Source organism: Apostichopus japonicus, chromosome 4 (assembly GCF_037975245.1).
Source record: "Apostichopus japonicus isolate 1M-3 chromosome 4, ASM3797524v1, whole genome shotgun sequence".
Classification (NCBI taxonomy): Eukaryota; Metazoa; Echinodermata; class Holothuroidea; order Aspidochirotida; family Stichopodidae; genus Apostichopus; species Apostichopus japonicus.
Window position 1 is genome coordinate 8,130,511 of NC_092564.1, and position 26,697 is coordinate 8,157,207.

Sequence of the window (26,697 nt, forward strand, 5' to 3'; positions counted from 1 at the left end):
GCGTGGTTAAGACCTAAATTTTAGGCTAGTCTCTATATGTCATCGAATGCATCATTTCACGGCTAAAATTGTATCTCCCAAACCCGTTCACCATGCTTGTTCCACGTCTTCGGCATCTGACTGCAGTACACGTTTTCAGTCGTAAAATATTCCTCCCCTCCCCCCCCGCATTAAAAAATTCTTACGTGCCTTTGCACCAAAAGAAGAAGAACAAACACCATTCCCAGCCACTTCCCCCAACCATTCCTCTTGGCCATTTTCCTTTACAATTTTCCATCACGGTTCTCTCCAGCCCATGTTCCGACCCCTCTTTAAACCCCCACTCATCCTTCATTTCCCTGACTCCACAATTTTCATTCCAACACCCCTTCCCGGATGTACGATCTAACTGTTCTCAGACTGGTTGGAAGAAGCTTATGTGCTACATCCAGTAGCTCAAGGTCACTCAGCTATCTTCTGCTTACATCCTAAGTACTAGCTGTTGTCAGTCAAAACAGTTCGCGATCCAAGATCGGAGTTCGTTAAAAGGCATTCAGCTCAGCCACAACAGACATTGGACTGGTATAATATTCATACAGAAGTTGCACTCAGAACGCAGCAGGCTTTTTCAACAAAGTACAAGCAAGGTAAGCAATTTATTTGTTACTTTCGAATGAAACCATCTTTTATATAATATTTGTAAGTAATATTAAGCAGCATTTATCCGGTACACGACAGTTAGCCAAGTGAAGTTACCTTGAATGGCGTGTAGGTAAATATTCTCTCGATGTATTCGTTACAGTGTGTGCTAAAGTTAGTCTTGGTACTTTTTTGTAATAAGTTCTAGCATCTACATAGCATTAATATTACAAACTGTTAGAATTTGGGAAGCTGTAAGAAATGTACAAACAAATGTAATGCTTCGCGTTGATTTGATATCTTTTCTGATTATTTCTTATACCTCTCCATAATGTGAACAGACTATAACGGTAGCAGGCCTAGCCTAGGATATAATCCTATTCACACTACGAGCGCCTTCATACAGGTTGTAGTCCTATTGTTCAATGGGGTATTGAATTTCTTCTAGGTTTTAAGCCCTTGAACACGCGTTATTGTCGGAGACTAGTGTTTGATGACTAGGACAATCAATGTTAGACCAGGAATAATAAATGAACAAAAGCTGGTGACAAGCAAAAACTCCAACACATTTATCTAAAAATAATAGTGGAAAGGGATTACTTCAGTGAATTTTAATTGTGTTTCTGTTTATTGGAATGACAAGCATAGCTAGGCACAGCTGCCAAATTAGTTTTTTTTAGCCATATAGGCTAGGGCTTAGTGGTAGAAAAAGATAACGTTATGGGGTAAATGAGAATAAGATGTGTCTTAAGGAGGAAGAGGGCAATGGGTTGAAGATGGGGAGTATGACAATCTGTGATAGATAGGATTGTAGAGGTTCTGCATATTTTTGGCACACTCTTAGAAATAACTAGGCATTTTGCCAATTGTTAGACAGGAATTTGAAAGACTCCATTTTTCTTTTCATGCACAGTTCCATGTTAAACTGTTTTTCTTGAATCAGATTACATTGAATAAACTGCCTCCTCAAGGAGGAAAATTACTGCATAGCATTGCAATAACACTTAAAAAGAAGGGAAAAAAGTTTTAAATTTGTTATAATGAATTGAACTGCCCAATCAATATTTAAGTGTTCTGCATTACTTAAAAAAAAACTTGCTAATTGTCAGGCCAGTTGTATTCATACCCACCACCAGGGGTTAGGAGCCAGGGGGACACTGGGGCACATGCCCCCACTTTTTTCCAAATTAGCAGATGTGCCCTACTGGCAAATAAAATGTGCCCCTTTGATGAAGAACTGTCTTTTGAATATCTTAAGCTTTGTTAATTTTAATATTTTATTTTAATTATTTATTTTTTGTCTGTCCATGCTATGTTTAAAATGGCATCCCATATCTTTTTGTAGCACGGTTAACAATTTACAATCTCAATAAATAGTATTGATAGCATACTAACACATCATATAGTGATATGGCCGGTGTGTATTGGTTTATGAAGACAGTGCCCCCCTGATGTTGTGCCCCCCCCCACATTTTGGAAGCTTCCCCCCTGCCCACCACTATAGTATCCTTACATGTAAGCCTTATATATACTGTACATGTTCTAGCTTGGCCAGACCCCATGCACATACTTTCTGCATGTCATTACAAATAATGTAACAAATAACATTTTCAGAAGAGTAAAATCTAGTGTACAGATCAGATCTATAAAAAATATTTTGTCAGTTTTTGTCAGTCAAGCAGTTTATAGTGCTGCAAGTCTATGGTACGGAAGCATCAGCTCGTGAATATAAATTAATATAAAACTTTGGTTTGATTAAGCTGTTCTTAGCAAACCCAAAATGACAATTTCCAGTAAAATCCCTCCTTCCCCAAGATACAAAACACAGCCACTCGGCCTTCCCATATCCCACCCTCTGCCAATTAACCCACTGCCCACCCTCACCCCACCTTAGTGAATGTTTTTCATAATCACTGCATATTTCATATGACATGAAATTTCAAAGAGTTAAAGCAGTCTAAAGTTCAGCTCTCTTTTCTAAAATTTGCAATATGACTAGCCATTGAAAGGACCAGTTACAATTGATAATGCTCATGAATCAAAGTGAAACAGATGTCCAGACATGACCATATTATTTAAGTAGCTTGCAACACTGGGTAGATTATACCCAGCAGTGTATACAATACAGTTAGGTTATAATCTACAATACAAATCACCTTTGTCCGGCCATCAATATTTACTTTTAGATCAGTTAGATATATATATATACCATGCATATACAGAGTTGATATTAAATGCCAGTGGTATGTTCAAGCTTAATACTAGTCACATATCAGTGCTCCTTGAGAGCAGCATTGTTTGGGCGAACTCAATTTGGGTGTTAATTTCACCGTTGACCAACAAAGAATTATTTAAAATAAATTTCAATTGATCTAGGCATGATATCCCTGTAGATTATTTTTCTCACCAACTTAACCTATTTTGCATTGACAAAGTGACAGTTACAGACTGTACAGGAACTACTCATTCCACTGGATGGGAAAATAAAAAAGAAAGAAAATGTCACCAAAGTGGCTTTTTCATGTCTAATAGGGACTGGTGACATATAACAAATTACAGTATGGACATTTTTAAACATGAGGGACTTTCTTCATTATCCTGAATGAAAATTAGACAATTGTTAAGGCACTGCAAAGCATTGCTATGGGATTCTAAAATGAAAAAAGTAGAAACGTTGTTTATTTAAATTCCAAATTCAATGTAAAATCTGCTTTAAGTTGAAAGTAAATTTACTTCATTCCCCCTCTTCCCCGAATCAAATCATCCACTTTCCTATCTTTCTTTGTACTATACAGTAATTCAGTAAAGGATTCCGCACAATTACGTACTGTATCTTACTGCGTCACAACTGACTAACCTCTAGGTTATGTACTACCCACTCTTCTGCCAATTTGAAGTAAAAGACCTGTATGTGTGTGTCAAAATATTCAGTAGTGTTTAAAAATGCTGAAATTCATCCATGGTAGTTGATGACATTGATATGTTTGTGAAGTTTATCATATTCTATGGAATAGTTTATCAAACTAACATGTCCCTAAATTAATTGATCATTTTGGTATTGTATCCCAAATTCTCCTGGGCATTCTGTAAATGACATGTTTACAGTAACCGTACATTATTGAACAAAACATGGGAAATTATTTTCTAAACAACTGCAGTTTACTATATTTGGAGTAATCTCTCTCAAAGTATCGGAGTATTGGACAGATGTTATAAAAACATCTCTGGGCACTGAAGTGTTTACATGTGTGACAGAGAAGAATTGATAGCGCCGGTTACGTATTTAAGCTCATCTTTATAGATAGGTACATGTCATGTCAAATTGTAATGCAGTTATATGTCCATTTATTTTGAAAATGTAAGCCTTGAATGAAAGTTGCAGTAATCAGTGAAGCAGGTAACACTGATGAGAAGCAAGTTAAAAAAAATTCTGAATTTTTCAAATTGAATGATGTATGGAAGTTAAGATCTAGTCAATACATTTAGAAGCACGTAGGGAAATTCAATGCTGAACAGAGTACTCAATGTTAAAGACAAAGAAGCCTTTATGTTTTGTTTTGACTTTCAAAATTTATATCCTGTTATGGTTTATAGTTTTGTAGTAAACAAATTTTGTATCTTTTTACATGTGACACTCCTTCCAATTAGATGTGGATTTCATGTTTATTTGGAGTTTAAACGCTACATTTAATGGATTAATGAACGGATATCTTAAAAGCTGACAAATTTACGACTTGCCCCATGTGTCTACTCATGAATTCATGAGAGAAAACACAAATTATTATTCAGCAGTGTTGTTAAACCTTGAGAGTGTATACACACTTAGAGCAAAGAGCTGGCTATTTATAGCTCATATCTTTCACCTTGCATGTCTCTCCCACAAGAACTGCACAGACAGCAAAGTCCATCTTTGTCATTGCTTCAACTGATTGAAAGCTACTCTATATGTGTGGGAAATAAGAAAAATATGCGATCCAATAGGCTGTTTTCCCATGAGGACTTTAACCCAGGAAGAAATATATTTTCTGATCAAGAGAGTGTTGACTGATTTTGGATAAAAATTCTACGGTCCGCTTCCTGTAAATTAGGGGAGAAGAAGCGCTCAAGGAGGAGGTGTAGATGTGCATATGAATCACGTCTCACAGCAACAGACATGTATGGGAGTTGCATACATACAGAAAATGTCGGCTTACATTCAATGTGTTGCATAAGAAAGGCATAGCAACATTGACAGACCGTGTAATGAATTGTTGTCATGTATGACAAAAATTCTCCTAAGCTTTCTACTAAGCTTAGTACAAATTTTCTACCAAGTGTGTACTTGTCTCATTGGTAAGATGAAGACAAAAATACAGAACTACCCTCTTCCCCACCTCTACTCCCACTCCTACCCCTACCAAGGGAAGATAAAGGCAATGAAAAACACACAAAAATGTTTACAGTTGACTACAGTTCCTAAAAGCCTAACAGATGCTTTGCTGACATTCTCTGTTATGTTGTTTAACCTGAAATGTATGTGACCTTGCAGCTGAAAATAACCTTAGAATCTGACGTTTTTTTGAACAGTTTTCACACCTTGCTTGATTAAGTTGGTTTCATGGTAATTTCAACAGCCTTACAGAAATCTGTCACTTACAGCAATTAAAGAAAGTTTGTCATTTGTCTTCGGAGAAATAACAAATTATAGTAATTACTTTGATCGCTTTCTTGAATTGAGTTATCGCACAGAGACATAAAAAAAAAATCAAATCTGTTTCACCTTGCTGTTTAGAGCTTGTACTAGTGTAATAAGTCTAAGATTACTTCAGTGAAATACTGTCTAAATACAGAATTATTAATGTCACGAATACAAATAGTCTGTTGCTATGGCAATGTTTAAAATACGAAGTGGTTTTCTCCGAAGACAGTGGACTAATTCGGTAAGTACTATAGTTTTACTGTGCCTGTTCAGAAGACGAGAAAAGAAAAATTTTTAAATAAATTGGAGAAACACCCTGTTCTCAGAGTTAAAATTGAGGAAAATTTGTTTTGTGAAAATTATATGCGAAAGTAAAATATTTAAATGATTTTTCAATTGGACAAATTTGTTGTGTTTTGAGTTATGTTCAAAACACACAATATAATTTAGTGAAATAAAATAACCATTCACTAATACAAGTTTATTGTCATTTTGGTCAAGTTATTAAATCATCCTCCTGGCTTGAAGCGGAAAGTACAATCTGACCGTCATTGCTCATATATTACTTTTAAGCTTCACCAAGATTGTTTTTAAATGCTCTCAAGCCTATCATCAACATGTTTTGTTTCATCAAGACAGTTCTATGAAGAGTGAAGGTTGTGGCAATATTGTGATTGGGGAGAACAAAAATGCAAACTACAAGGCGATATTTGCTTATATACTTTATAATATTCTGAGGAATGAAATATATTCTCTTAAGTTTTTATATATATAAATGGTTTTGGCTGTTTTTTTTTCTACTTTGTTTAATTTTATGCTAAGTTTAAGTCTAAGAAGACCTGTTTGGAGATTTTTTGTTATACTATCCATTACTTAGGTCTTCAGTTGGTATCACATACAGTATGAATTAAGGCCAATATGTGTGAGGTCTGTACAATATGTGATCAAATATTGAACATCGAGTCATATATCAAATGTGAACTTGACAATCAGTCAGACTACTGAATGTGACATTTCTACACAAATATTTGAATGCACTGGTTCTGATATAAGGTCACTTTGTTGGTTAACTCTTCTTTTTAATATTTGATGTCTTAAATGACCTGTGTGTATATATATAGTTTACATAACGTATTAGATCTCCAGTTGGTGTCACGGTTTCTGTCACGTAAGAAACAGCATTGATGTGAGGTCTGTACGTACGTGATCAAATATTGACCATCAAGTGTAAAATGTGACAATCAGTCAGACTATGTGACAATTGCACATTAATGTTTGAACACGCTGGTTCTGATGTTAGTTAAGACTGTGAGCTTAACATGACTAGTCTTGTACTTAATTTGAGGTGTAATATGTAAGTCATATTATCACAGTCCTTCAGTAGTGGACGTTTGTGATTGGTGATGGGAATTTATATAAAAAATTAATGTATTATGAGTTAACAGTTTTGATTTTGAATGTAATGTAAGTGAATATATATAACATATAAGGATGTTTGTAAAATAATGAAATATTGTAAGGAAAATCTGTGGAGAAACCTGCTCCGTGGTTGGTGACAAACAATCAGAAAAAAATGTTTCATGAAATACCAGCCTTGATTTTTAGTGTTCGTTACATTAATACCAATAGAGGACAATCTGCCTTGAGCGAGAAAACTAGAAGTTGTTTTGTATAGTAAATGGAAGCACTGTACTGCATATATGTTTAATAATTTTCTACCATATACCCCTTTATGGTACATTCATGAACAATTTTTGTCCTGGTTGGTACTTTTTTTTTTTTCCAAAGTCTTGATTTTGAGTGTTACTTAGGATAAGTCCATTTGAACAAAAATCTGCCCTGAGAGAGAAACTGGGAGCTGTTTTATAGAGTAGGCCTATTGGATATGTTGCTACATGGTCATTGGCTACCATATCTCTCATGGCATAGTCATGAATACATTTGCCATGGTTGGTGATAACCAATAAGAAATAAATGTTTGATAAAGTTATGAGTGAACAGTCTTGAGTTTGATTGTTATACAAGTTTATAAGAAATACAAATTTAAGGAAATCTGCTCTAGATAGAGAAAGAAAACACAGGTCCAATCTGTATTTTACAGAACAAAAATTTAACTACTAAATTTTAGCAATTAGTGACTAGGCATTGGCATACATGTATTTATTTTTGGAGGAAATGATTACAAAAATGTTGGCTTATTCCATAAATTTACCCTGATTGTACCTCTGTTACAAGGCCTAAGGAGTGAGAGGAAGGACAGAGGGCTGGTGGATGACCAGTTAGATAAAGTTTACTGTACGTACAGTAGAGAGGGGATGGGATGGGATCAATCGATCGATCAATTGACTGAGAAATTAACAATATATATGGCAGATATTTCACGTAATTTGATGAGTGCATGACATTGATGGAGATCTTAATTTTGTGTAGGATATCATTCACAGTAATTAGACACTTTGTCTTACCTACTAAAGGTTTGGAAATCTTTTTTGATGAATTTCATTCATCATAAAAATGAAGATCTTTGTTCTCGTAAACTATCCCAATAGAACGTGTGACTTACTGTGCAAAGACCAGTTAGCTACTGTAAACAAAACACTATTTTCAGCAATTTGACAGTGACCGTGCAAAGTAAACACATAGGTGTGAACTTACCTGCAGTGAGTTGGGTGTCTCTTTTTGATTGTTCAGTACTGTATCATGTATGTGTGCAATCTACCTCTTTTTGTAAGCTAGGCCATCATAGAAAAAAAGAAGAAAAAATACATAATTTAGCCCCTCATGCAAGTTTACACTAGGTTTTGAAAGTGCTTTTATTATCAATCTCTATTGTTGTAATGTCTACAAAATGTTGAAAAAAAAGCTTCTTTGGTTGAATTCAAAGAACTTGTTGGTAATTTTCGACTGTGTCTATATGTGTGTGTTAAGGCTTTCTTTTAATTACAGAATGTACAGTACCTTTTAGTTAATTTTAATAATTATATTCCAAAAAGAACAGTACTTGTATCTATCTCAAATACACATTCTAATCCTTGTGAATGGCAATTATAAAATTGTATGGTAAATGATGATTGCAATCAGGGCTTTAGCTAGAAATATGAAGTAGGGAGTCAAATTCATAGCCTTGCTGTCCAATTCTTTAGCAGGGGTACAATGCTAACAGGCTAATTCCTGACCCTCTTTGGAAAAATTCTTAGACTGGGAGTGCTACCATGCAAAGTGGTGGCATCTTTTAAGCAGACTGAAATCAGCCCATCTCATCAGTACCTTTTTTATTTACAAAGTAAATAAAGGATATGGTACCTGAGGTAAAATTGCAAATTTCAGAAATATCTAAGGATCTCAGTTCTCACAAGGGTGATGTGTAGGACATTAAATTACATCAAACGTAACAGTGTAACTTGTTGTATCTATTGAGTGGAGCATCAAGACCATTTAAAATGGAACAGTGTCATGAAAATGCCAGATTCATAGCTCACCTTTACTTTGATAATGTCACCATATATTAGTACAGTATGTTTAGTTGATGTTTAAGGGTTTAAATCTTTAAATGCCATATCAAATTGAATGTATGCTGTCATTGTATGGTATAGGTCCTCTGCTTGTAAGAATTAGCACAGGTTTAATACATTTGTGTGAATTGTCTATGTTGGTAAATATTGCTGTAATAGGTATATGTGAATATCCAAGTGCAAATTTGGGTTATCAGTTCAATTGTAAAGCTGAGGGTAGGCTACTGTATACAGTGATTTCTGTTTGCTGTTATGGGATATTTGATAACTTGGTACTAAGGCAACAGATAGAACAGTGTGGGATTGTGAAACAGAATCTAAGGTTATAATTCATTATAAATTTCGATGGTAGGTTTACTATATAGATTTCTGTGCTTTGGATTTGCTGCTCAATGGATGAAGATCCTCCTATACAAAAGAAACTCTGCCAGATACTTATTATTCTCACAGGCAATATACCTGCACATTTCATTTTGGTGATGTCTGTTTGCTCACATTTAGTTTATCTTTTCTTCACCTAGTTGTATCAAGCAATGAAAGTATCTACCTGTAATACTGATTTGTCCATGTTTTTGTTTGTATGCTAGGTACACAATTAGTTTCCATGTTTATCACACTAGTTAGTAACTACATGGTAAAAATACTGGCAAGATATAATGAAAGACTCACTATATCATCCTCAACCTAGCTGGATTTATGTACAGTACACACATCATCTATTGAGTTTGTTTAATTGGAAAGAATTGTTATTGAAAATTGGTTGAACAAGTCTGAAATAAGCTCTTAAATTTGTCAGGGATTTGACTTCCAAAAAACTACTGTAATGGTTATTGATGTCTGACTTAGTAATGGAAATGAAAAACCTTAGGCTGGTGGCATATTGAGCTCTAAGATACAATGTTTTACAGTTTGGTGATGTTGTTAAATGTACCGAGTGACATCATGACATGTCGCCAAATTGACCTTTTCATTAAAAATGAGTTTTGTCGCTTATAAAACACTCCTGTTCCTATACCTGTATGTGTAAAAAAAATTGGTATCATAGCACTTGTGTAAATATAGCAAATTTGACCATTTTGAATAGCATTTTGCAATACTGGATAATATTCCCCGTATAATTAGAGGATTACAACTAAATGACCTTTTGATGTACTGTAGCTAAGAATTCAGAGTATAAAATTTACAGAAAATTTAGCCCAATTCAGAATTAATTAAATAATAAGTACTCTCAAAACAGCCATAGAAAGTATCTAGAGTTAGAAATAATTGATGTGATGATTTGATTTTCAATAATTTATAATATTCTTGTCACAATAACAAAAGTCTCTATTACCTGTATGCCCTCGAGAGTTGGTAGCAAGACTAATCGTCCGGTCCGTGTAATACCTAGCTCAAATGAAATTCTATAAACTTGCTTTTGGGTATAGCAACTATATCTAGATTTATCTTCTGTCTGAAAGTAATAGAATATAAGACATTTCTTTTGCTAATCAGAGGATAAGGTTACTCATACTCAGGGATCTTATTTCATATTTTTGTAAAAGATGAGTTCAAATGTGATCAGATATGTCTGTGTTATAATATTTACGTTATGATTGGTTTGGGGATCAACGATGGTTATATCAGCATATAGTTTATATTAGAATGACATTCAATTTTGAAACTGCCATTGAGATATTATAACATAATTGTGGTTAGACATTTATTTAGCTGAAAGAGTTTGATACTCCAGAATCTGTTCCCATTCAATGGGATGAAAAGTGACACAGGCTAAGTCTTTGGCCTCGATGGGATTAAGTGTATCGTAGACAAAACATAAGGCCTGAATAGGATGAAGATAAACACACACAGAGCCTGTGTTAAGCATTCATTTCTCATGGACAGGATGAAGAGCTACATGAACAAAGCACTTGGCCTGGATGGGTGGAACCTAGATGGTAGCAACAGATGGTAGAACCTAGGCAAAGCAGTTGCCCTGTAACTGATTAGGAGTAACACAGGGTAGAGCAGTTTGCCCTGATGGGATTAAGAGTAACATGCACAAAGTCCTTGGCCTGAATGGGATTAAGAGTAACATAAAGCAGATGGCCTGAGTAGGATTTATATTAAGGTTGACAAAGTAGTTGGACTGGGTGAGATAAAAGAGTTCAGGTGATTCATCCCAGATAGTCTCTGTCAGAATATAGCAGCATTTAAGGTAATAAAATTGTCAGGAAAAAAACATTTGTTTATTCTTTAAAGATCTCCCTTATAAAAGTTCTGTGGAGCAAAATGGTTTGTGAATGTGCCTCTTTCTGATTGCATTGAGTTTGTTTTTATTATTAATTCTCGAAACACCTCTTTTCACATGGCTAACATGTAGTCAGGATATTAGAATAATAACACCAACAATAACTATATTTGCTGTAGCTACCATCAGTTAAAATCACAAAGTTGAGCACTGTGATCTTGAGCTCTGTCTACAAAAGCTATATATACACTGCAAATTTACCAATACTAGGTCAAGCTCTACGATTAGATCCCTCTAAGTCGTAAAATCTGCAACTTACTGCTGAAGATACTCTCCATGTTCTCAGATCTGGTCGTGCATTTCAAGATTATCATGTTACGTGTGTCTCGTGTTAACATTTGTGAATTTACGAGAAATGCTAGGCAGTCTGCGGATCATGTGGCGGCCATCTTAAGTAGATGAACTGCAATTTGCTTTCTGCCGGTTTCGGGAATGATTAGGCAAATGGTAACTTACATGTAAGAAGTATGAAAACTGGAATTGTTTGCACACTTGCAGAGAGAGTACCATTGCAGTAGCGGCTCCACTTCGGTGGGAGAAATAATACAATTAGAAGAAGATGCTGACAAGGTCGACCCTAGAAAATTTAATATTGGATTCTGTTTTTTGTTTTTAATAATACGATACAGTGAAGGACTGTCAGGAATCTTGTGGTTGCATGGTTATAGTTAAAATAAGGTAGTTCAAACAGACGAGGAATATTCTCAAAGTAGAAATTATAAGTCTGTATTTAATTGAAGCTATCGTGCACTTTTGGGAAAAGGAATGAATTAAGTCCCCCACAAATGTTAAACTGTCGGATACTGTGACTGACATTTTATGTAGTCCTGAATAACTCTCACTGTCAACCGTTGAGGTTGCATTTTGCATGAATTCCTTTCAACATAATTTACATTTTATATATAACTCACGATATCATGGACTTAGCTGCAGCATGTAGTTGTACGATAACCTTGAGGCTAGAAAATTTCTACGAACTGATGGAAATTGTCTGATATGAAATGATCTTTTTTAAGTGTCATTAGGTCATGTGCTGTATGCCTGAGCAGAATATTGCTATGTTTGTCCTTGTCGTGGGCGACGAGATGTGCCGTAGGGTGCTGGAACGAGACATTCGGGGAATGATGGAAACTCTTACTACGGAGAAAGAGACTAACAAACACTGGGTTCCTTGACGAGGCTTTGTATAGGGTAGTCATGCATCACTCTTTAAGTCTTGAAAATAACAAACATAATCTCATTTGTCAGGAGAGGAAGCAGATATACCAGGCCTTTTAAACTATATATCTGGCCTAGAATTTCACAATTTTTAGTTACTTGCCTGCAAAATCAAGTTGCTAAAATTATGTATTTACTGCATTCCTTGCTTACCTGTCTCCCCACAACCTTAGCACCTTCTACCGTGCCTAGAATAAACTTGTAACCTTTTGACACTGTGCGCCCTCTATAACCGGCTCCTCCGGTCTATGCCCTTCCTCCTCATTCTACCATCCAAAGGGCCAACATTGTGCGTTTTGTTGTCCGGATTTCCTACAGCGATTTTCGTATAATTTGGATCCTGAAGTATTTACCAAGAGTGCACAGCCCAATAAGTACCTTTTTTTTCATAGGGAGGGATTTTCTAGACGAGAAACGGTTCCCGACCTGTTAGAAATTTCCAGTGGGCAAACTTTACCAAAGTGGCATATTAGCAAACCAAAGTAACCTAGCAGTACAAAGAGATTGGTTTTTGGCCACGTTTTAATTCACCAAATCTTTGGTTTGAAGCAGGTAATAGCATTTCTTGAAACATCCGCAGGGAAAACAAACTTTAAAGCCAATGATCCATCACATCCTGATGGACAGTACTTAGTTTATTAGAACACAAGTGGACAGAATACTTATAATAACTACAGGAGGCTGGGATACCAATATAGCAAATTAGCAAATCCATCTGGCTTTCTGCATACAATATTTTCATCAATCCACTCATTGATGATGTTCTGCACTGTAAACATTGCTACAGGTTATTAGTAAAATTGATACATGTGACAAACAGTTCAACAGTTCAATTGTAGACAAAACAAGGAAATTTCTGATTCCTAAATGTTTGCTCATAAAAACTTAACAAACTTTGAATAAATGTTTTAAATTCATCAGAATCATGACAGACTTAAAGAATGGTTGGTTAGTTTCTGATATATTTATGTCAAAGATTGAGACTACTTTAAAACAACATTTAAATTATGACCAATTATTTACCTTTTACTGTATAGCAAATTGGTTACTGACGTGACAAAATTGTTTACATTGATAGTGGTTCTGTGATTATCAATTAGTGGCATGTGAAGGTCCAACCGCAGGACATTGCACAAGTCAAGTTGTTGTTTGAAACATATTGTGTTCTGCAGGTGAAAATACCAAACTGAATGCATCTTTACTGTACATACATTTACTGCACTGTTGTGCAGTTGTTTGTAGTTACATTGAAATCAAAAGTATTTGTACTTCACTGTTGTAATTTCGAGTGGTTTGTTTGCTTGAAGTGTCTAGTATTTCTAGGATAAATTCCCATGGCAATGTCGAAAATATCAGCTCAGCAGAACCTGTCAAAGTCCAGTGCAAATATTTATATTTTGATGACAGTGACCTCTGACATTACTAGGTCAATAACTTAGAAACTCATTACTTGACCCCCTGGGAATCCCATCATTGCTTTGGTTCTCCTTGTTGCAAGGAATATATTGCTTGCCTTTGTTCTAGGTTGAAAAGTGGCCTAAATACTGTAGGATAGAATTGGAATAACTCTATAATGTGCTGTCTTATGGAGGGGAAATCATTGAACATCCATAGTTCTCTATGATGGTCATAACAAACTAAGTTTGAACATATATGTGTGTTTTAATTGGCAATCCAGATCCTTCAAATGTGATGTTTTTGATCTAAGGGCATGTATAAGAAAGCTACTTTTAGTTAGCTTTCGGTCAAGAAATTGGGATGACTTGATGAAGCAACTGTATTTTTTTTACTTGCTTGAGTTAATTTTTGTGCATGTGGGGGGGGGGGGTTGGGAGAAGGTGGGAGGGGGGTAGAATCAGGATATTGGGCTTAGTTGTTGTCCTTTAATGAGCCAAAGGACACCATCTAAGGAGTTGGTGGTTCCTTACTATGAACTCATAAACATAGCAAACAGTTGGTTCCCAGCTCAGTAAGAAAACTGTGTAGTTCTGTTCGTCAGGATCGCTCTGAGAAATTATAAACAAGGAGAGTCCTATAAATAACAGAAGGCAATAGAATTAAAAAGTTAATAGTTAAGAGCAACAGGCCTTAAACAACTACTCAAAGAACATGAATGCTGGTACTTTTTGCAAAAAGTCATCCCGGAAAGAACCTGGGCACAAAAAACCAAACTTCTTAACTGATGCACTCTCAGCACCAGTCCCCCCCCCCCCTCCCTCCCATGGAGACTGTGACTGTGTGAGCATCATCAAATGCATGTCCAGAGTCCCTTAGAAAGGGAAAATGAAACATGCATGCTGGTATAAAAGAGCTCCTCACTGCTCTAAACTCAAAGCTGAGAATTTAATTCATCCCAGGAGATAGCCACACCCACCCTTTCACTGGCTAAGGACACCACTCAGCCATCCTATTGGCTAATAAGTTCAGTGCTAAGGGGTTGTGCCACTTACCAGACAGTTAGCTTAGAAGTCTTCTATATAATTCAGCATATAATCACATCAACACAATTAAAAGATCAACTCTCAGAGGAATTCCTAACTGAACACAACAATTCCTAACGAAAGACAAGATAATTCCTGGGGCTTTCTACAGTAGTTCAATGTGACAAAGAACTTCAATGCTATATACTGCAGGAAATTTGCATTGCAATACCATTAGTCCAAGGGATCTCCAGAATCATCAGATAAATTGCTCAGTGTATCTTTAGTGAAGCCATTCGTTGTAGATAATATAGGAGATATATTCTTACGCCCAGACATTTGAAACCTGTTGATTTGCAGATTGTCCAGCTGCTCGGGATTTGTACAAAATTATAGCGGATATGCCTTGTAAGTTTGCAATGTACATTTCTCTTGATGAGCGATATCTCTCTTACTCTCCGCCCCCCCCCACCCCCGTATCCCTCCTGCACCACTGTTGTTGTAGTAGTATTCTAGCCACCAAAGCTCATCATGTGCTACTTTCCCCACAGCCTATTTACCTGAGCTGTTTGATTTCTTTATATTATATGATAATATATATAACCAGCATGAAACAAAACAGACTACATGCAGTGCCTACATGTTTTAACTGCATTGAATTCATAGTCATGGTATATATTGACGCTCAGCTTCCCTCTCTCTCCATATGTAGTGGTATGAGAGAGAAGAGTTTGTTCATTGTTAATAAAATTGTTATTCTGTTCATCGTCTCAAGGACGTGATCATTATTCTTCAGTTCTTCATCAAAGGGAAGCATATTTTTTCCCCATTTTAATGTCCCTGATGTTTTTCAGGAGAAACTGATCGCAGGAGAATTAATTGTTTTCAGCAGTTTCCGGTAAACTAGCAAGTCTTGCAGAGATAATTAGCTTGTGAACAGTTACTGTGCATCTTACAGTTACGCTTTATTAAATTTTATGTAGCTTAGATTGACTGCAGTTATCGTTTCTCATTGAAATTTTATTGTACACACTTTACCATATATGTAGCAGTTACTGCGTGTGTAGCACTTATGGTGCTGGAAGCAGTTATGGTGTATGTATCAGTTATGGTGTTTGTTGCAGTTATGGTGTTTGTAGCAGTTATGGTGTATTAGCAGTTATGGTGTTGGAAGCAGTTATAATGGTGTACATAGCAGTTATGGTGTATGTAACAGTTATGGTGTATGTAACAGTTATAGTAGCAGCTAGTATATATACAAACATGAAGCTATTATCTCACATAGGTGTTAAGTACATCTATGGTACTACTTATAATACCTGTCATGTAGTGTTGATTATTTTACTTATCAGGGTATTAGGTGTGTTGTTGCCCTTCCATTTGTACAGCGTATGCGCAAAGGCACCTTTGAGCTTCTTGAGCACCACAGGCACTTTTTTTTGGCCCATGAGATTTTCTAATTTTAGTCCTATTTAGTGGAGCTGGTTGTAATGAAATCTGCAAAACCTTATTGCAAGGAAAGACATGAAATATGTATACCTTGGGGAAGATTTTGTTTTGTATAGAGCCCTAGGTCTATTTATGATAGGATTTTAGGATTTCAATAACAGACACGTACAATGAGAAAGTAGAACTCTCTGAACTTTAGTTGACTGTTAATGTAATGTTCCCAATTCATGGGAGTAATTAAGTGTTGTGACCTGCGGATTCGGTACAAACCTCACAGTGGCAATGCAAGATTAATTTTGTGCCAACACCCTTATGTTTAGTATTAAATACAGATGTTGATGGCCAATGGCGTTAAAATATAACACTTTAAAACTAGGAAAATCACATTAAATCACCACCATATTGCTAGCTAATTCATGTATCTTGTTTTAATGAATCTAATGGTTGAAAGGGAATTTATCAATATGTTAGGCAGGTTAAGGTGCAGGGGAATATGAGAGGGCAGAATACTGGTCCATTAGGAGGGAGAGCCCAGGAAAGAGTTGGGAAGGAAGGGGGGGGGGATGGGAATGGTAAATAGAGGATTAGAGAGATGGGAAGAGAACCACATCTGCTCAAAAGTTGATGCTTCCCTATAATCTGAAATTGAAAGCATGCTCTCGATTCTACAGGCTCCTTAAATGTATTTATCTTGTATGAATGTTTCCGCTCAATTGGAGCATATTTCCTTCTCTGGCAGTCAGAACCTTTAAGAAAGCTGTTTTTGTGTATTAATGGATGCTACAAAACCTATTTCCCCGCCATATTCTGGTAAAATATCTCCAATAAAATCCTATCCAGTTTTTTTCTTCATTCACCCAGAAGGTGGGATTTTCTTTTTAACTGGTCATTAACCTCTTTAGTGAATGAAAATAAAAATTCTAACTGACATTGTCTATTTTATGGAAATTAAGCTAGGTTTGGTTCATCAGGGCTGATGTTTGTTATGAAAAGAACTATATACTTTCTCGAGTTCTTTGAGCATCAACTGTCGCATGATTTGACGCAAGAAACTATTAATAGATATTTGACTCGAGAGCGTATTACTATCTCTGGAGAGACATCACAGTTGTTTTTTTTAACCCAAGTGTATCTACGTATCCATCGTCAGCAGCAGGGACGAAAATCGCTGACATTAACCTCGGATGACGATTCTCTCTCTACTGTATGTAATATTGGGTTTTTTTCCCTTCGCTCTTCAGGTTCGACACGAGCCGGACAAATTGTTTTGTTGAGAGGACTGCGGAAGATCTCATCAGATAAATTACGATGGAGGATCCAGAACGAGGAGACCTCACTAGGGGAGTCAACGCCACCGCTGATGTTAATCAAAACCAAGCAGAGTCGAGAGAAACCACTTCCAGGAAAATGCTGAGAAACGGTGACAGCGAAGACGATTTGGTGGAAAATGGTGAGATTTAACATCCAAGAAATAATTGCAGACCAATTTCAGTATTTTAAGAAACAAAAGGTCAACTTTATCATTTATTTTTTTTTATTTCCGACATAATTTGAAGATTGATTAGCGGGAGCTAAAGCACCTCCTTGCATCGACTGAATCGCCAATAGCAATGGGTCATAGTAAGGATGGGTTTTTCATCCAAGAGCAATCTATAGTTTTCCCATTTGAAATGACTTTTTAAATTGAAAAGTCTCCAAATTTGAGTTAAAAATGTTGAATTGGAAGCCACACGACGTGTAAGTTGTGGTCCATAAGCCCTTGCGGGTTTCTCCCGCGTCTGTGGTCGCTCTAAGAGTCGTTAAAATAACTGCTGATTATTATGATTATTATTATAAGCTCTGTATTATTGCTTGCTTACTGTAATCAATAAATACTATTGGGCTGCTCCTATTGAAGCCTGTTACAACTGATGTGTGAACAGTAATTCAGGAAATGCCAGTGGGAGTTGATTTCTCTGGAGCACTTGCATTTTTAGAAAGTAGCTAAAAATGTCGGCTGCGGGAAGATACAATTAACTTCCAGTTAAGATGATTTTATCTCTTCTGAATCAAACATGTTTACAGGAGGAGCAGCTAACGATAGCGACAGCTATGCTCGTAATTATTATTACAGTGTAATTATTAATCTCTATGTAAATAGTTGTTGAAGTTTACTAAAATGTTTTGTTACCGTTCATCACAATGTGAATTTACTGCCTTTTCTTTGTTTATTTGTGGGGGGGGGGGCTGTGGGCTTGATCTGAAGGATACAATTTTGCTTTATACAGTCGCAAGAAGAGTGCAAGAACTACTTGTTTAGTAAAATGTTTTAAGATGTTTAGGTAGCTTGCTTAAAGCTTATTAAAAGTTGGTATTGATTTGATTGTGCTATTCTCTTGCTTGAAAATGATAATGATAATTAATTAGATAAATAAAAGCGCCTTACAATGGAAAACAAACTCAAGGCGCTGTTCAAGATAAAATAATAAAACGTAATGAGAATAAAACAAACCAACAAGTAGAAGATTGAGATCAAATGGAAGGAAAAAGAAATGCAAATAAATAATTAGAAGGGGGAAAAGATACCTAAAACAATCCTCCAAATAGCAAGCAACACCCCCCTCCCTCCCATGGCAACAAATTTAAGAATAGCTACATCACAAGGAAAGGTAGTTAAAAGTACTTTATTACTCTTTGACCTTTCTCTTAATTTGAATGATAAAGCCTAAGCCTTGGTCGCTCTTACCACAGATTTGTAAGTGACATAAGAATTTTGATATGCTCGATGGATGTATAAATAAAGCCTGCAAAATATCGGAAATTGCTTTGTTGTGTTTGGAATTTATATGGTATTCTTTCTTTTTCTCACCTTTTTGTGTCCATTGATTAGCATATATATATTTTTTATATTATGGATTTGTACTTTTTTATACAAGAGTACGACCAGTCAGATGTTCATGTTAATCAGAATAACTGAATAATTATGACCTGCTTACAGGTAAGTGTTATTAGTTACAATAAATGTAGGGCATGATTTATTGTTAAAATTTTTGTAGCAGTTTTCAGAAGATCTGAACTTTTGGGAGAGCTCAAAGCATTTGGGCAGCCAAATCAGTCCAATTCACGAGTCGGTGAAAATAATGATTATTACAGTTCATTGATTTTCACTCATACATGCTTTGAATCACTGCTTGTGGAAAATTTTTGCATTTCTCGGTAAAGTTCTATGAAGCTGTGATGGAATAGAAAATGTGTGAAGTAGAAAATGTGTTAGGATCTGTCAATATAGACCTGTATAAAACAAAATAAGAGTAAACCATGTAGTCAGTATTTACTGCACTCTTCTTTTACCTGTTTCTATTTAAACCAAGTTTACCCATCTACCTATTAAACCTTTAAAACCTTGCTACACTATTACTGTAGCAAATTTCCTCCCCCTCCCTCTCCCCCTGCCCAGCCTCCCAGTGTGACCCACTTGTGAGTTACCACTGAACTTCTCATCCTGTGATCCACTGTTAGCTGCCTTGACTCTATTTGCACTTTAAGTCTATTAACTACTATAGGTAACATTTTACTACATCCCCCACTCCCCCATCCCCCCCCCCTTCATTTACCGTCCTTTTCCAGGGTCAAGAGCCATCCCCTCTTCCTTCCAAATCTTCAATTTGCGAAGATAACGAGTGCAACTGTTGGGATTTCTGTATATTTCTCAAGCAAAAATTTCACGAATAGATAACTACATCCAGTAGTTGACGAGGTAGTAGCATCCCTTCCATTGGTAACTAAGCAACCACAGGTATTAAAGCATTCCTCATGCTATGCATTCCACATGTTTTCAAATCTCTTGTTCTATTTGTTTTTTATGTCCACCATATTCTCTGTGACCTTCAAATGTCACAGGGAATCATCCTCGAATTAAGTTGATTGACTCTAAATGACTATGGAAGAGGAAATTATGTTTGAGACTCAGTTGGCATCGGTAGTCGTGAAAAGCTTCCCTAATGAGTTCTCGTTAGCATCGTCCAGGACGTGATAGAATTAATGTTAGGAGCTTGGGTTGCTACAGCTTTGAATTATCATCATACAGGGTTAAGCCTCTGTTACAAAAGTGACCAATGAGCCCCATGTACACGTAATTATCGTCAGGGAATAATTTAGTGTTTAAATTCTTTTGTAGCATTTTGGAGGCTCTGAATTTTGTCTCTGAATATAAAATACTATGTAACATTTCTATGTACAAAAAAAATTGCTATACATCTCTGGACTTTTTTGCATAGCTTTTTGCAATGAGATATGTACTAGATAAATTATTATATTATTAAATTGAAAAAACATCACAAAATTTAATAAATTTGTGCTTTAATTAAATTTATTTCTAATGAGTAGTTCACCGTCATATGTTTGTATATATATGCAAATTGTGATATGAAAACTGATTGAAAATAGTAACAAATTTTTAAAGATCAAAGTAGACAAAACTTAGTCATCAAGTTGACAAAAATAGGGCACTGGTCTCAAATCTTGTAGTTATTTTTTGCTCTTTCCATGTAGTTACAGCATGATCAATTTGGAAGGAAAAACCTGACTTACTTAAACTCCTTTGTTACTTATTCTGCTTAAACCATGCTCTTTCTCATCTACCTAACCTGCCCAAGATAGGTAACATTTTAGCATCACCCTCGTACCCACCGACCCACTGAATAATGCCCGCATCCTAAATACTGCCAAATCTCCTCCAACCATTCAAATCTGTCCATTCTGGAGTAAAACACCTGTGTGATCGCGACAGAGTTTTTCATCTGTGTGGATTTTACTTGGTATTGCACGTTTAAGTTAGTCTTCCTGTCAGTATCAGATATGATCTGTAACAATATAAGTAGAAGATTTCAAGCACTAAGTAGCATATGAATTTTTCATGTTTTTGTCCTGTGAAAATTTTGTTGTTCATATTGGAAATATTGTATTTCCAGGCCTCAATGACCTGGTTTCTATGAAATCCAATTTCATTTCCACCCATAATTTTCCTGATCATGCATTTATAATTTGTCATTTACATGTGTTAAACTTTGCTATCTAATCTCCAACCATAGCTCATTCAATCGTTACCTTCTAGCTGAATATTCTGGGCTGATTTTAAGGAATCTTCCCAGTCTAGCTTGCCTGAACTAAAAATTTGACATGTGGTTGCTCCCTACCCACCCCCCCCCAATATAAAGGAATAAAAGTAATCCCTTTGACAACATATGAATGGAAGTTGTAAATTACACTCAAATGCAGTGTTAGATAGCTGCAACTAGTGCACTTGACACAACAGTACAAGTTATTTACTTAGCGTAAAAGACACATTGAAACTAATTCTAAGAGGTTTGTGAAGAGGCTAACACGTTCCCCTCTTCCCTCCCTGGTTCCAGATAGAACTTACATCATTTCTTCCCCCCCGCCCCTTCGGAAGTTGTGGTTGTCCTTCCCCACAGTCTTATAACAGATTGTACAATAATTGCTCTCAAACAGTTCTAAATATCATAGTTTAGACTGATAATGCATTCACAGATAAATCAGTTTTTTATGCCAGACCGTAAATGCAGATCGGTTCATGAGATGATTATTTTGTTGTAATAACATACAAGATTTGCTCTGCAGAGAATTGCTCGATCACCGAGGAGTACAGAAAATGCTTGAGTATTTTTTTCAGACAACTGGGAGATGTTGATATATATATAATTTTGAAACAGCGCAATGAATTTCTGCATACCATTGCATGAAACATTAACATAGGAAACACCAAGTAGGCTTCCTGTAGGACTTGATCGTCACTGTGTATTAAAGTGATGCTTATTAGCAATTGTAAGGTATCATGGCAATGTTGAAGCAATATAAACCAACATATCTGAAGGGTTGATTTGTAAATTACTCAAAGCAGTAGAGGTTTGGAATAATCTAGGCATTTCAGTATTTCATGAAATAAAACTTTAACGGGGAATAATTTATTCGGCGCCGCATCACAGAATGCTATGCAAAGTGGGCTTAAATTGCTTTCCAACTGCATGGATTCATAGCAGATACAATGAATCGTATGAATCATACTAGTTATTTTTGGTTTTTGTTGTCAGTATGTAAAATTTCTCTGTCCAAAAAAGGGTGTAACCTGCAGGATTAGTTGCTAAAGAACAACAAGTTTAGCTTATTGAACAATAAATTAGCAGTGCTAGGGAGCTAGGGAGTGCTTTGTATGTTTATAATTAGAGCTATTGACCTTGTTCATTAAAATATTCATTTGGAGAGGTAAGCAAAGTTTTGTGGTATTTCAATTGCAACAAACAAAATATTTTGCAGTCATACATTTGTGTGTTGGGAGATGTTACAAAGCAAGTTGTGTGTCGAACTGCTTTAAATGCTTCTAAAAAAAGTGATGCAAATGTAAAAACAAGATTTACAAGACACAAACGGTCTGTAATTTTCAGACTTGATTGTGGCCGATCTGGATAAAGGTGGTAGCATTTGAAGCATTGAGGCTTATCAATCAGGAGGTTCTGGGTTCGATACCCGGCCAGGTCATAGTAAGGTGGGTGTTTCATCAAAGAGAAATCTACGGTTTTCCCATCTGAAATGACTTTCTAACTTGAAAAGATTCCAAATTTGAGTTAAAATGTTGAATTTGAAGCCACCCGAAGCCACCCGACGAATTCATAAGCCCTTGTGGCTACTCCCACATTTGTGGTCGCTTAAGCGTGGTATAAATAACTGCTGATTATTATAATTATTATTATTGATAACTCAAAGAGTAATATAAGTTTTAATTATCATTGGAAACGATCAGATTATTGCCACGTTATAAAATATTATCACTAGCTGTCTGCTCTGCCACAGTTTGGTCATCATTTATTTACTTATTCATGTTTTGTGTTTCATTCAGTTCTGCTGGTCGTTGAAAGACTTAATCATTTCATCCTACTGAACCAGAAGTTTTCAGAGCAATTTAAGTCATAAAGATGATAAACTGATGCTGTTTATCAATTCCAATCAATGTGTGACAATCTAAAATTAAAACACATGTGTGTCCATGACATAATTGCTTGGTAGTCTTAGGTTTCAGCCAAGACTTACTTCCCAAGTGTAAAATCTACACCAAAGAGGTGTAGAGTCGGTTCTAGACTTGTGTAAATGTTCTAAGCTTGTGTAAATATTTCAGCAATGTGTTAAAACTAATTTGCTGTTTAAATGAGGGTAAGGATTATATTGTGATGGAAATTTGAACTCAAAGAATTAATCTCTTGATCAGTTCAAATTTAGTTTTAATGTCTATTCGTTTTGTTGATGTCATTTAAGGTCATAACCATGCAGTCGTATAAATTTACTTCACTCCTCTCTTACCTTCGCTCGTTGGTCGGAAGGGGGAGGCCACAGAAGGTAAAACAGATGTGTTTTGTTAAGCCAGTGGTTAGCTGTTTTACCATCTTCCCTTTATTCACTTTCTCTTTCTGTTTACACTGTTTACACTGTAGTACACAACCGATCTATACTTGATTGTGCAGTGTTTACTGTGTTGCTGATTGTATCACAAGGTCATTTACATACATGAGGTACACCTATGAAATTGGTCGAAGCAGATTGAACATTCAACAGTGTTACACTGAAGAAGTTTACATGTCTACACACAACTACTGCACTCTCAAACTGACATGTCTATAGCCATCTGTGATAAACTATTAACACCTATAGACACCAACCTAGTAACTGGCCAAAGTGTGTTGAAGTTTTATTTATTACAGGTTTCACACTGTGGCTCGCTCGGTTTCACATCCGGAAATTTAAGTACACTTGATATACCAGCCAGACATTGATGATCTGAGAACACCTAGTATAGACTTCACTATGTTAGCAACCAATGGCTGGTTATTGCTGACCGTACCTATGTTTAAGGCTTAAAACTAACAGATACAAGTTGCCCTCAAGATCTTTTTCTATGGTTTGTCCCAAGTATGATAAACAGATAAAAAAAATGGTCCCCAACTGTTTCGCTCAGTTATATGGAGAAAAGATGTCAACGAAAAATTGTGATGGAAACAGATTTAGCTAAATCTAACGACTAGACCTAATGACTGAATGCTACTCAAACAAGAACTACAATAGACAGGTTCTATGAACTCATTCTCACACCATGTTGAAATAATTTACCCTAGATACTTTCTCTGGAAAAAAACCCAAGCAAAACAGAACGCATTTCAGCTTCTATTACAAAGTCGCAAGTTTCTAGGGTCACACATACATATATTTTGCCAGACCTATGTTTTGTTTTGAAAATATCAAGAATCAGCAAAGTTTATATAAATGACATTTCAGAACCCACTTTGTAGGTTCTTTGTAAGCCTCTGAAGGTTAATGGTGTCACAAATGTATCAGTCCCAGTGTCATTCAAGGACTTTTTGAGGGCATTAACGACACTGAGCCTCCACTCAAATAGGCAATTACCATTTAAAACTGCAGTGAAATAATGTCACATCGGTATTAAATATGTCTAAAATGGAGATAAATACATCAATCATCGTGGACATTTATGTTGTCAAGGAAGAACAGATTAGTGGCTGATGGTAGAACTAGAAGAGAAAATGACGTTCAAGTAAACAGAAGTGATTCAAATGACTATTTTTCAGTTCAAATTAACTTTTTAGGTAAAGTTGTGGATGTACTAATCTCATATATAAACCACCATTTGTATTGAAAGAACCAAAGATGAAGGTATAGTTGCTAGTATAAGGTGACCAGACGTCCCCGATTTTCGGGGACAGTCCCCGATTACAGATCTAGTGTGCTGTCCCCGATGAACAAGTGTCCCCAAAAATGTCCCCGATTCGTCAAAATGTTCAGGAATTTCGAAAATATCCCACATATTAGTAAAATAATTGTAAAAACAAAATTTAGTCAAGTGTGCAGTCGCAGAACGGAACAGGTTCAGGACCAGTGTAAAGTGGAAACACTGTTTAAAATATGCTAGATCGATCTAGCCTAGCACTCTTTCGACTTGGCAACTACGGCGACACAACGACACTTCTAGTGTGAGCATGAGCAACTCACAAGCTCTCAAAGAACCATGTAAATTAAGTGAATTTCATCTAAAAAAAAAGCTACACTTTTGAAAATAAAATTGATTTAAATAGTGCTTCTAAGTATCACCATTTTACATCTAAACACCTTAGGCACTTGAAAATTTTACACCCCCCTTCCCCTTAGACCCCTCCCCCATATCAGTCATGCAACAAATGTCCCTGATTACAGTCACGAAAATATGGTCACCTTATGCTAGTACCATAGTACCATTTTGTTTGTATGTATTGTTTGTATTCTAGATCCTCCTGCAAGCAGGAACTAGGGAAGAAGCCTCATTGGCTTACCAAAGCTGCAAGCTGACCGAAGTCAGTCTCTTACATTCATATTTAACGTCCATGATTATGAATTGTTAATTGTCAACAACTCTGTGACTGGACTACATACATTAAATCTTGGAGTGACTTGTGTCACTCGTGTCAATTTTGTGTTTGGTTATAGAGGTTTTGATAACATAAAGGTATGCTATATTGGCCCCAAATATGCTAGATATATTTAAATATGGTCACCTTTGGTCAAACTTCTCAAACTGTTTTTATTACAACCTTTGAGGAAATTGTCCTCACTAGGACATTCAGTGATCGTGTGTGTTCCTTAAAAATGTCTGAGAACAATTTTGAGAGTAAAGACCTCCAGGAAAGTACGTTTTGAAAACTTCTAGCAATTACAGCGCTCTATAATTTGGGGCCTAATACAGACTACCTTTAAGCTATGTTAATAATGAAGCTAAGATGCATTTATTCAAGTTATGAATCCCTTATGTACAGATCTTGTCACTAAAGGAAATACTTAGTAATGAAATTGTTCAAGTAAATCTGATAATTCTGTTAAGTTTTCAATATTTTGATCACATTGATTGGTATTGGTAAAGACACTTTTAATACAAAGGGTAAATCGGAAACTGTCAATGTTTTGGACTTGACTTCATTTATTTGAATTGAAACTTAATGGGTCAAGGTAACAGATAACAATTGTTTTGTGTAAAAAAAAACTTACTTTAGAAATAGTAAGGGAATAAACAACATTTACTGAAGGAGGGCAAGAGGAGTTGTAAATCATAAAGCAATATGTTGTTTTTAATTCTTTGTATGTTGGAGGAGGATGGAGGTCTGTACATGTTGGAGGAGGATGGGGGTAGGGGAGGGGAGGGAGGGAGGGGGACAGGTGAGTTTCACAAATCTCACTATCTTTGTAGTCTATAGGAGACATTTTTTCCCCCTTTATGCATGTCATGTCATGAGTCAAGGAAATTAGAACTTGAACTATTGGGATCAAAGCTATACAGCTGCTGAAAGAAGGCCTAATTCATTATACCAACAAATAATAATTTTAATTCTTCCATATCTTCCATATTACTGCAAAAAGTTTACTGCTATTTTAAATTTATTAATAAAATTATATCATAATGATGTGATCACATCATAGTGCCAA

The 26,697-nt window shown here is 35.9% G+C and overlaps 1 protein-coding gene across 6 annotated transcripts in view; it reads left to right on the top strand.

Annotated features, from left to right (window-relative positions):
* Positions 1–451: 451 nt before the first annotated feature.
* Positions 452–26,697, top strand: part of LOC139966347 (uncharacterized) — a 69,198-nt gene continuing 42,952 nt past the window's right edge. The window contains exons 1-2 of one of the 6 annotated variants that reach the window (XM_071969253.1): positions 452–626; positions 17,427–17,635. In XM_071969253.1, the coding sequence (XP_071825354.1) occupies positions 17,494–17,635 (142 nt within the window). In that variant the 5' untranslated portion in view covers positions 452–626; positions 17,427–17,493. Of the gene's footprint in view, positions 627–14,962; positions 15,145–17,426; positions 17,636–26,697 lie in introns of those variants that run through there. The other 5 variants (XM_071969257.1, XM_071969255.1, XM_071969256.1 and 2 more) reach the window with 5 other exon arrangements.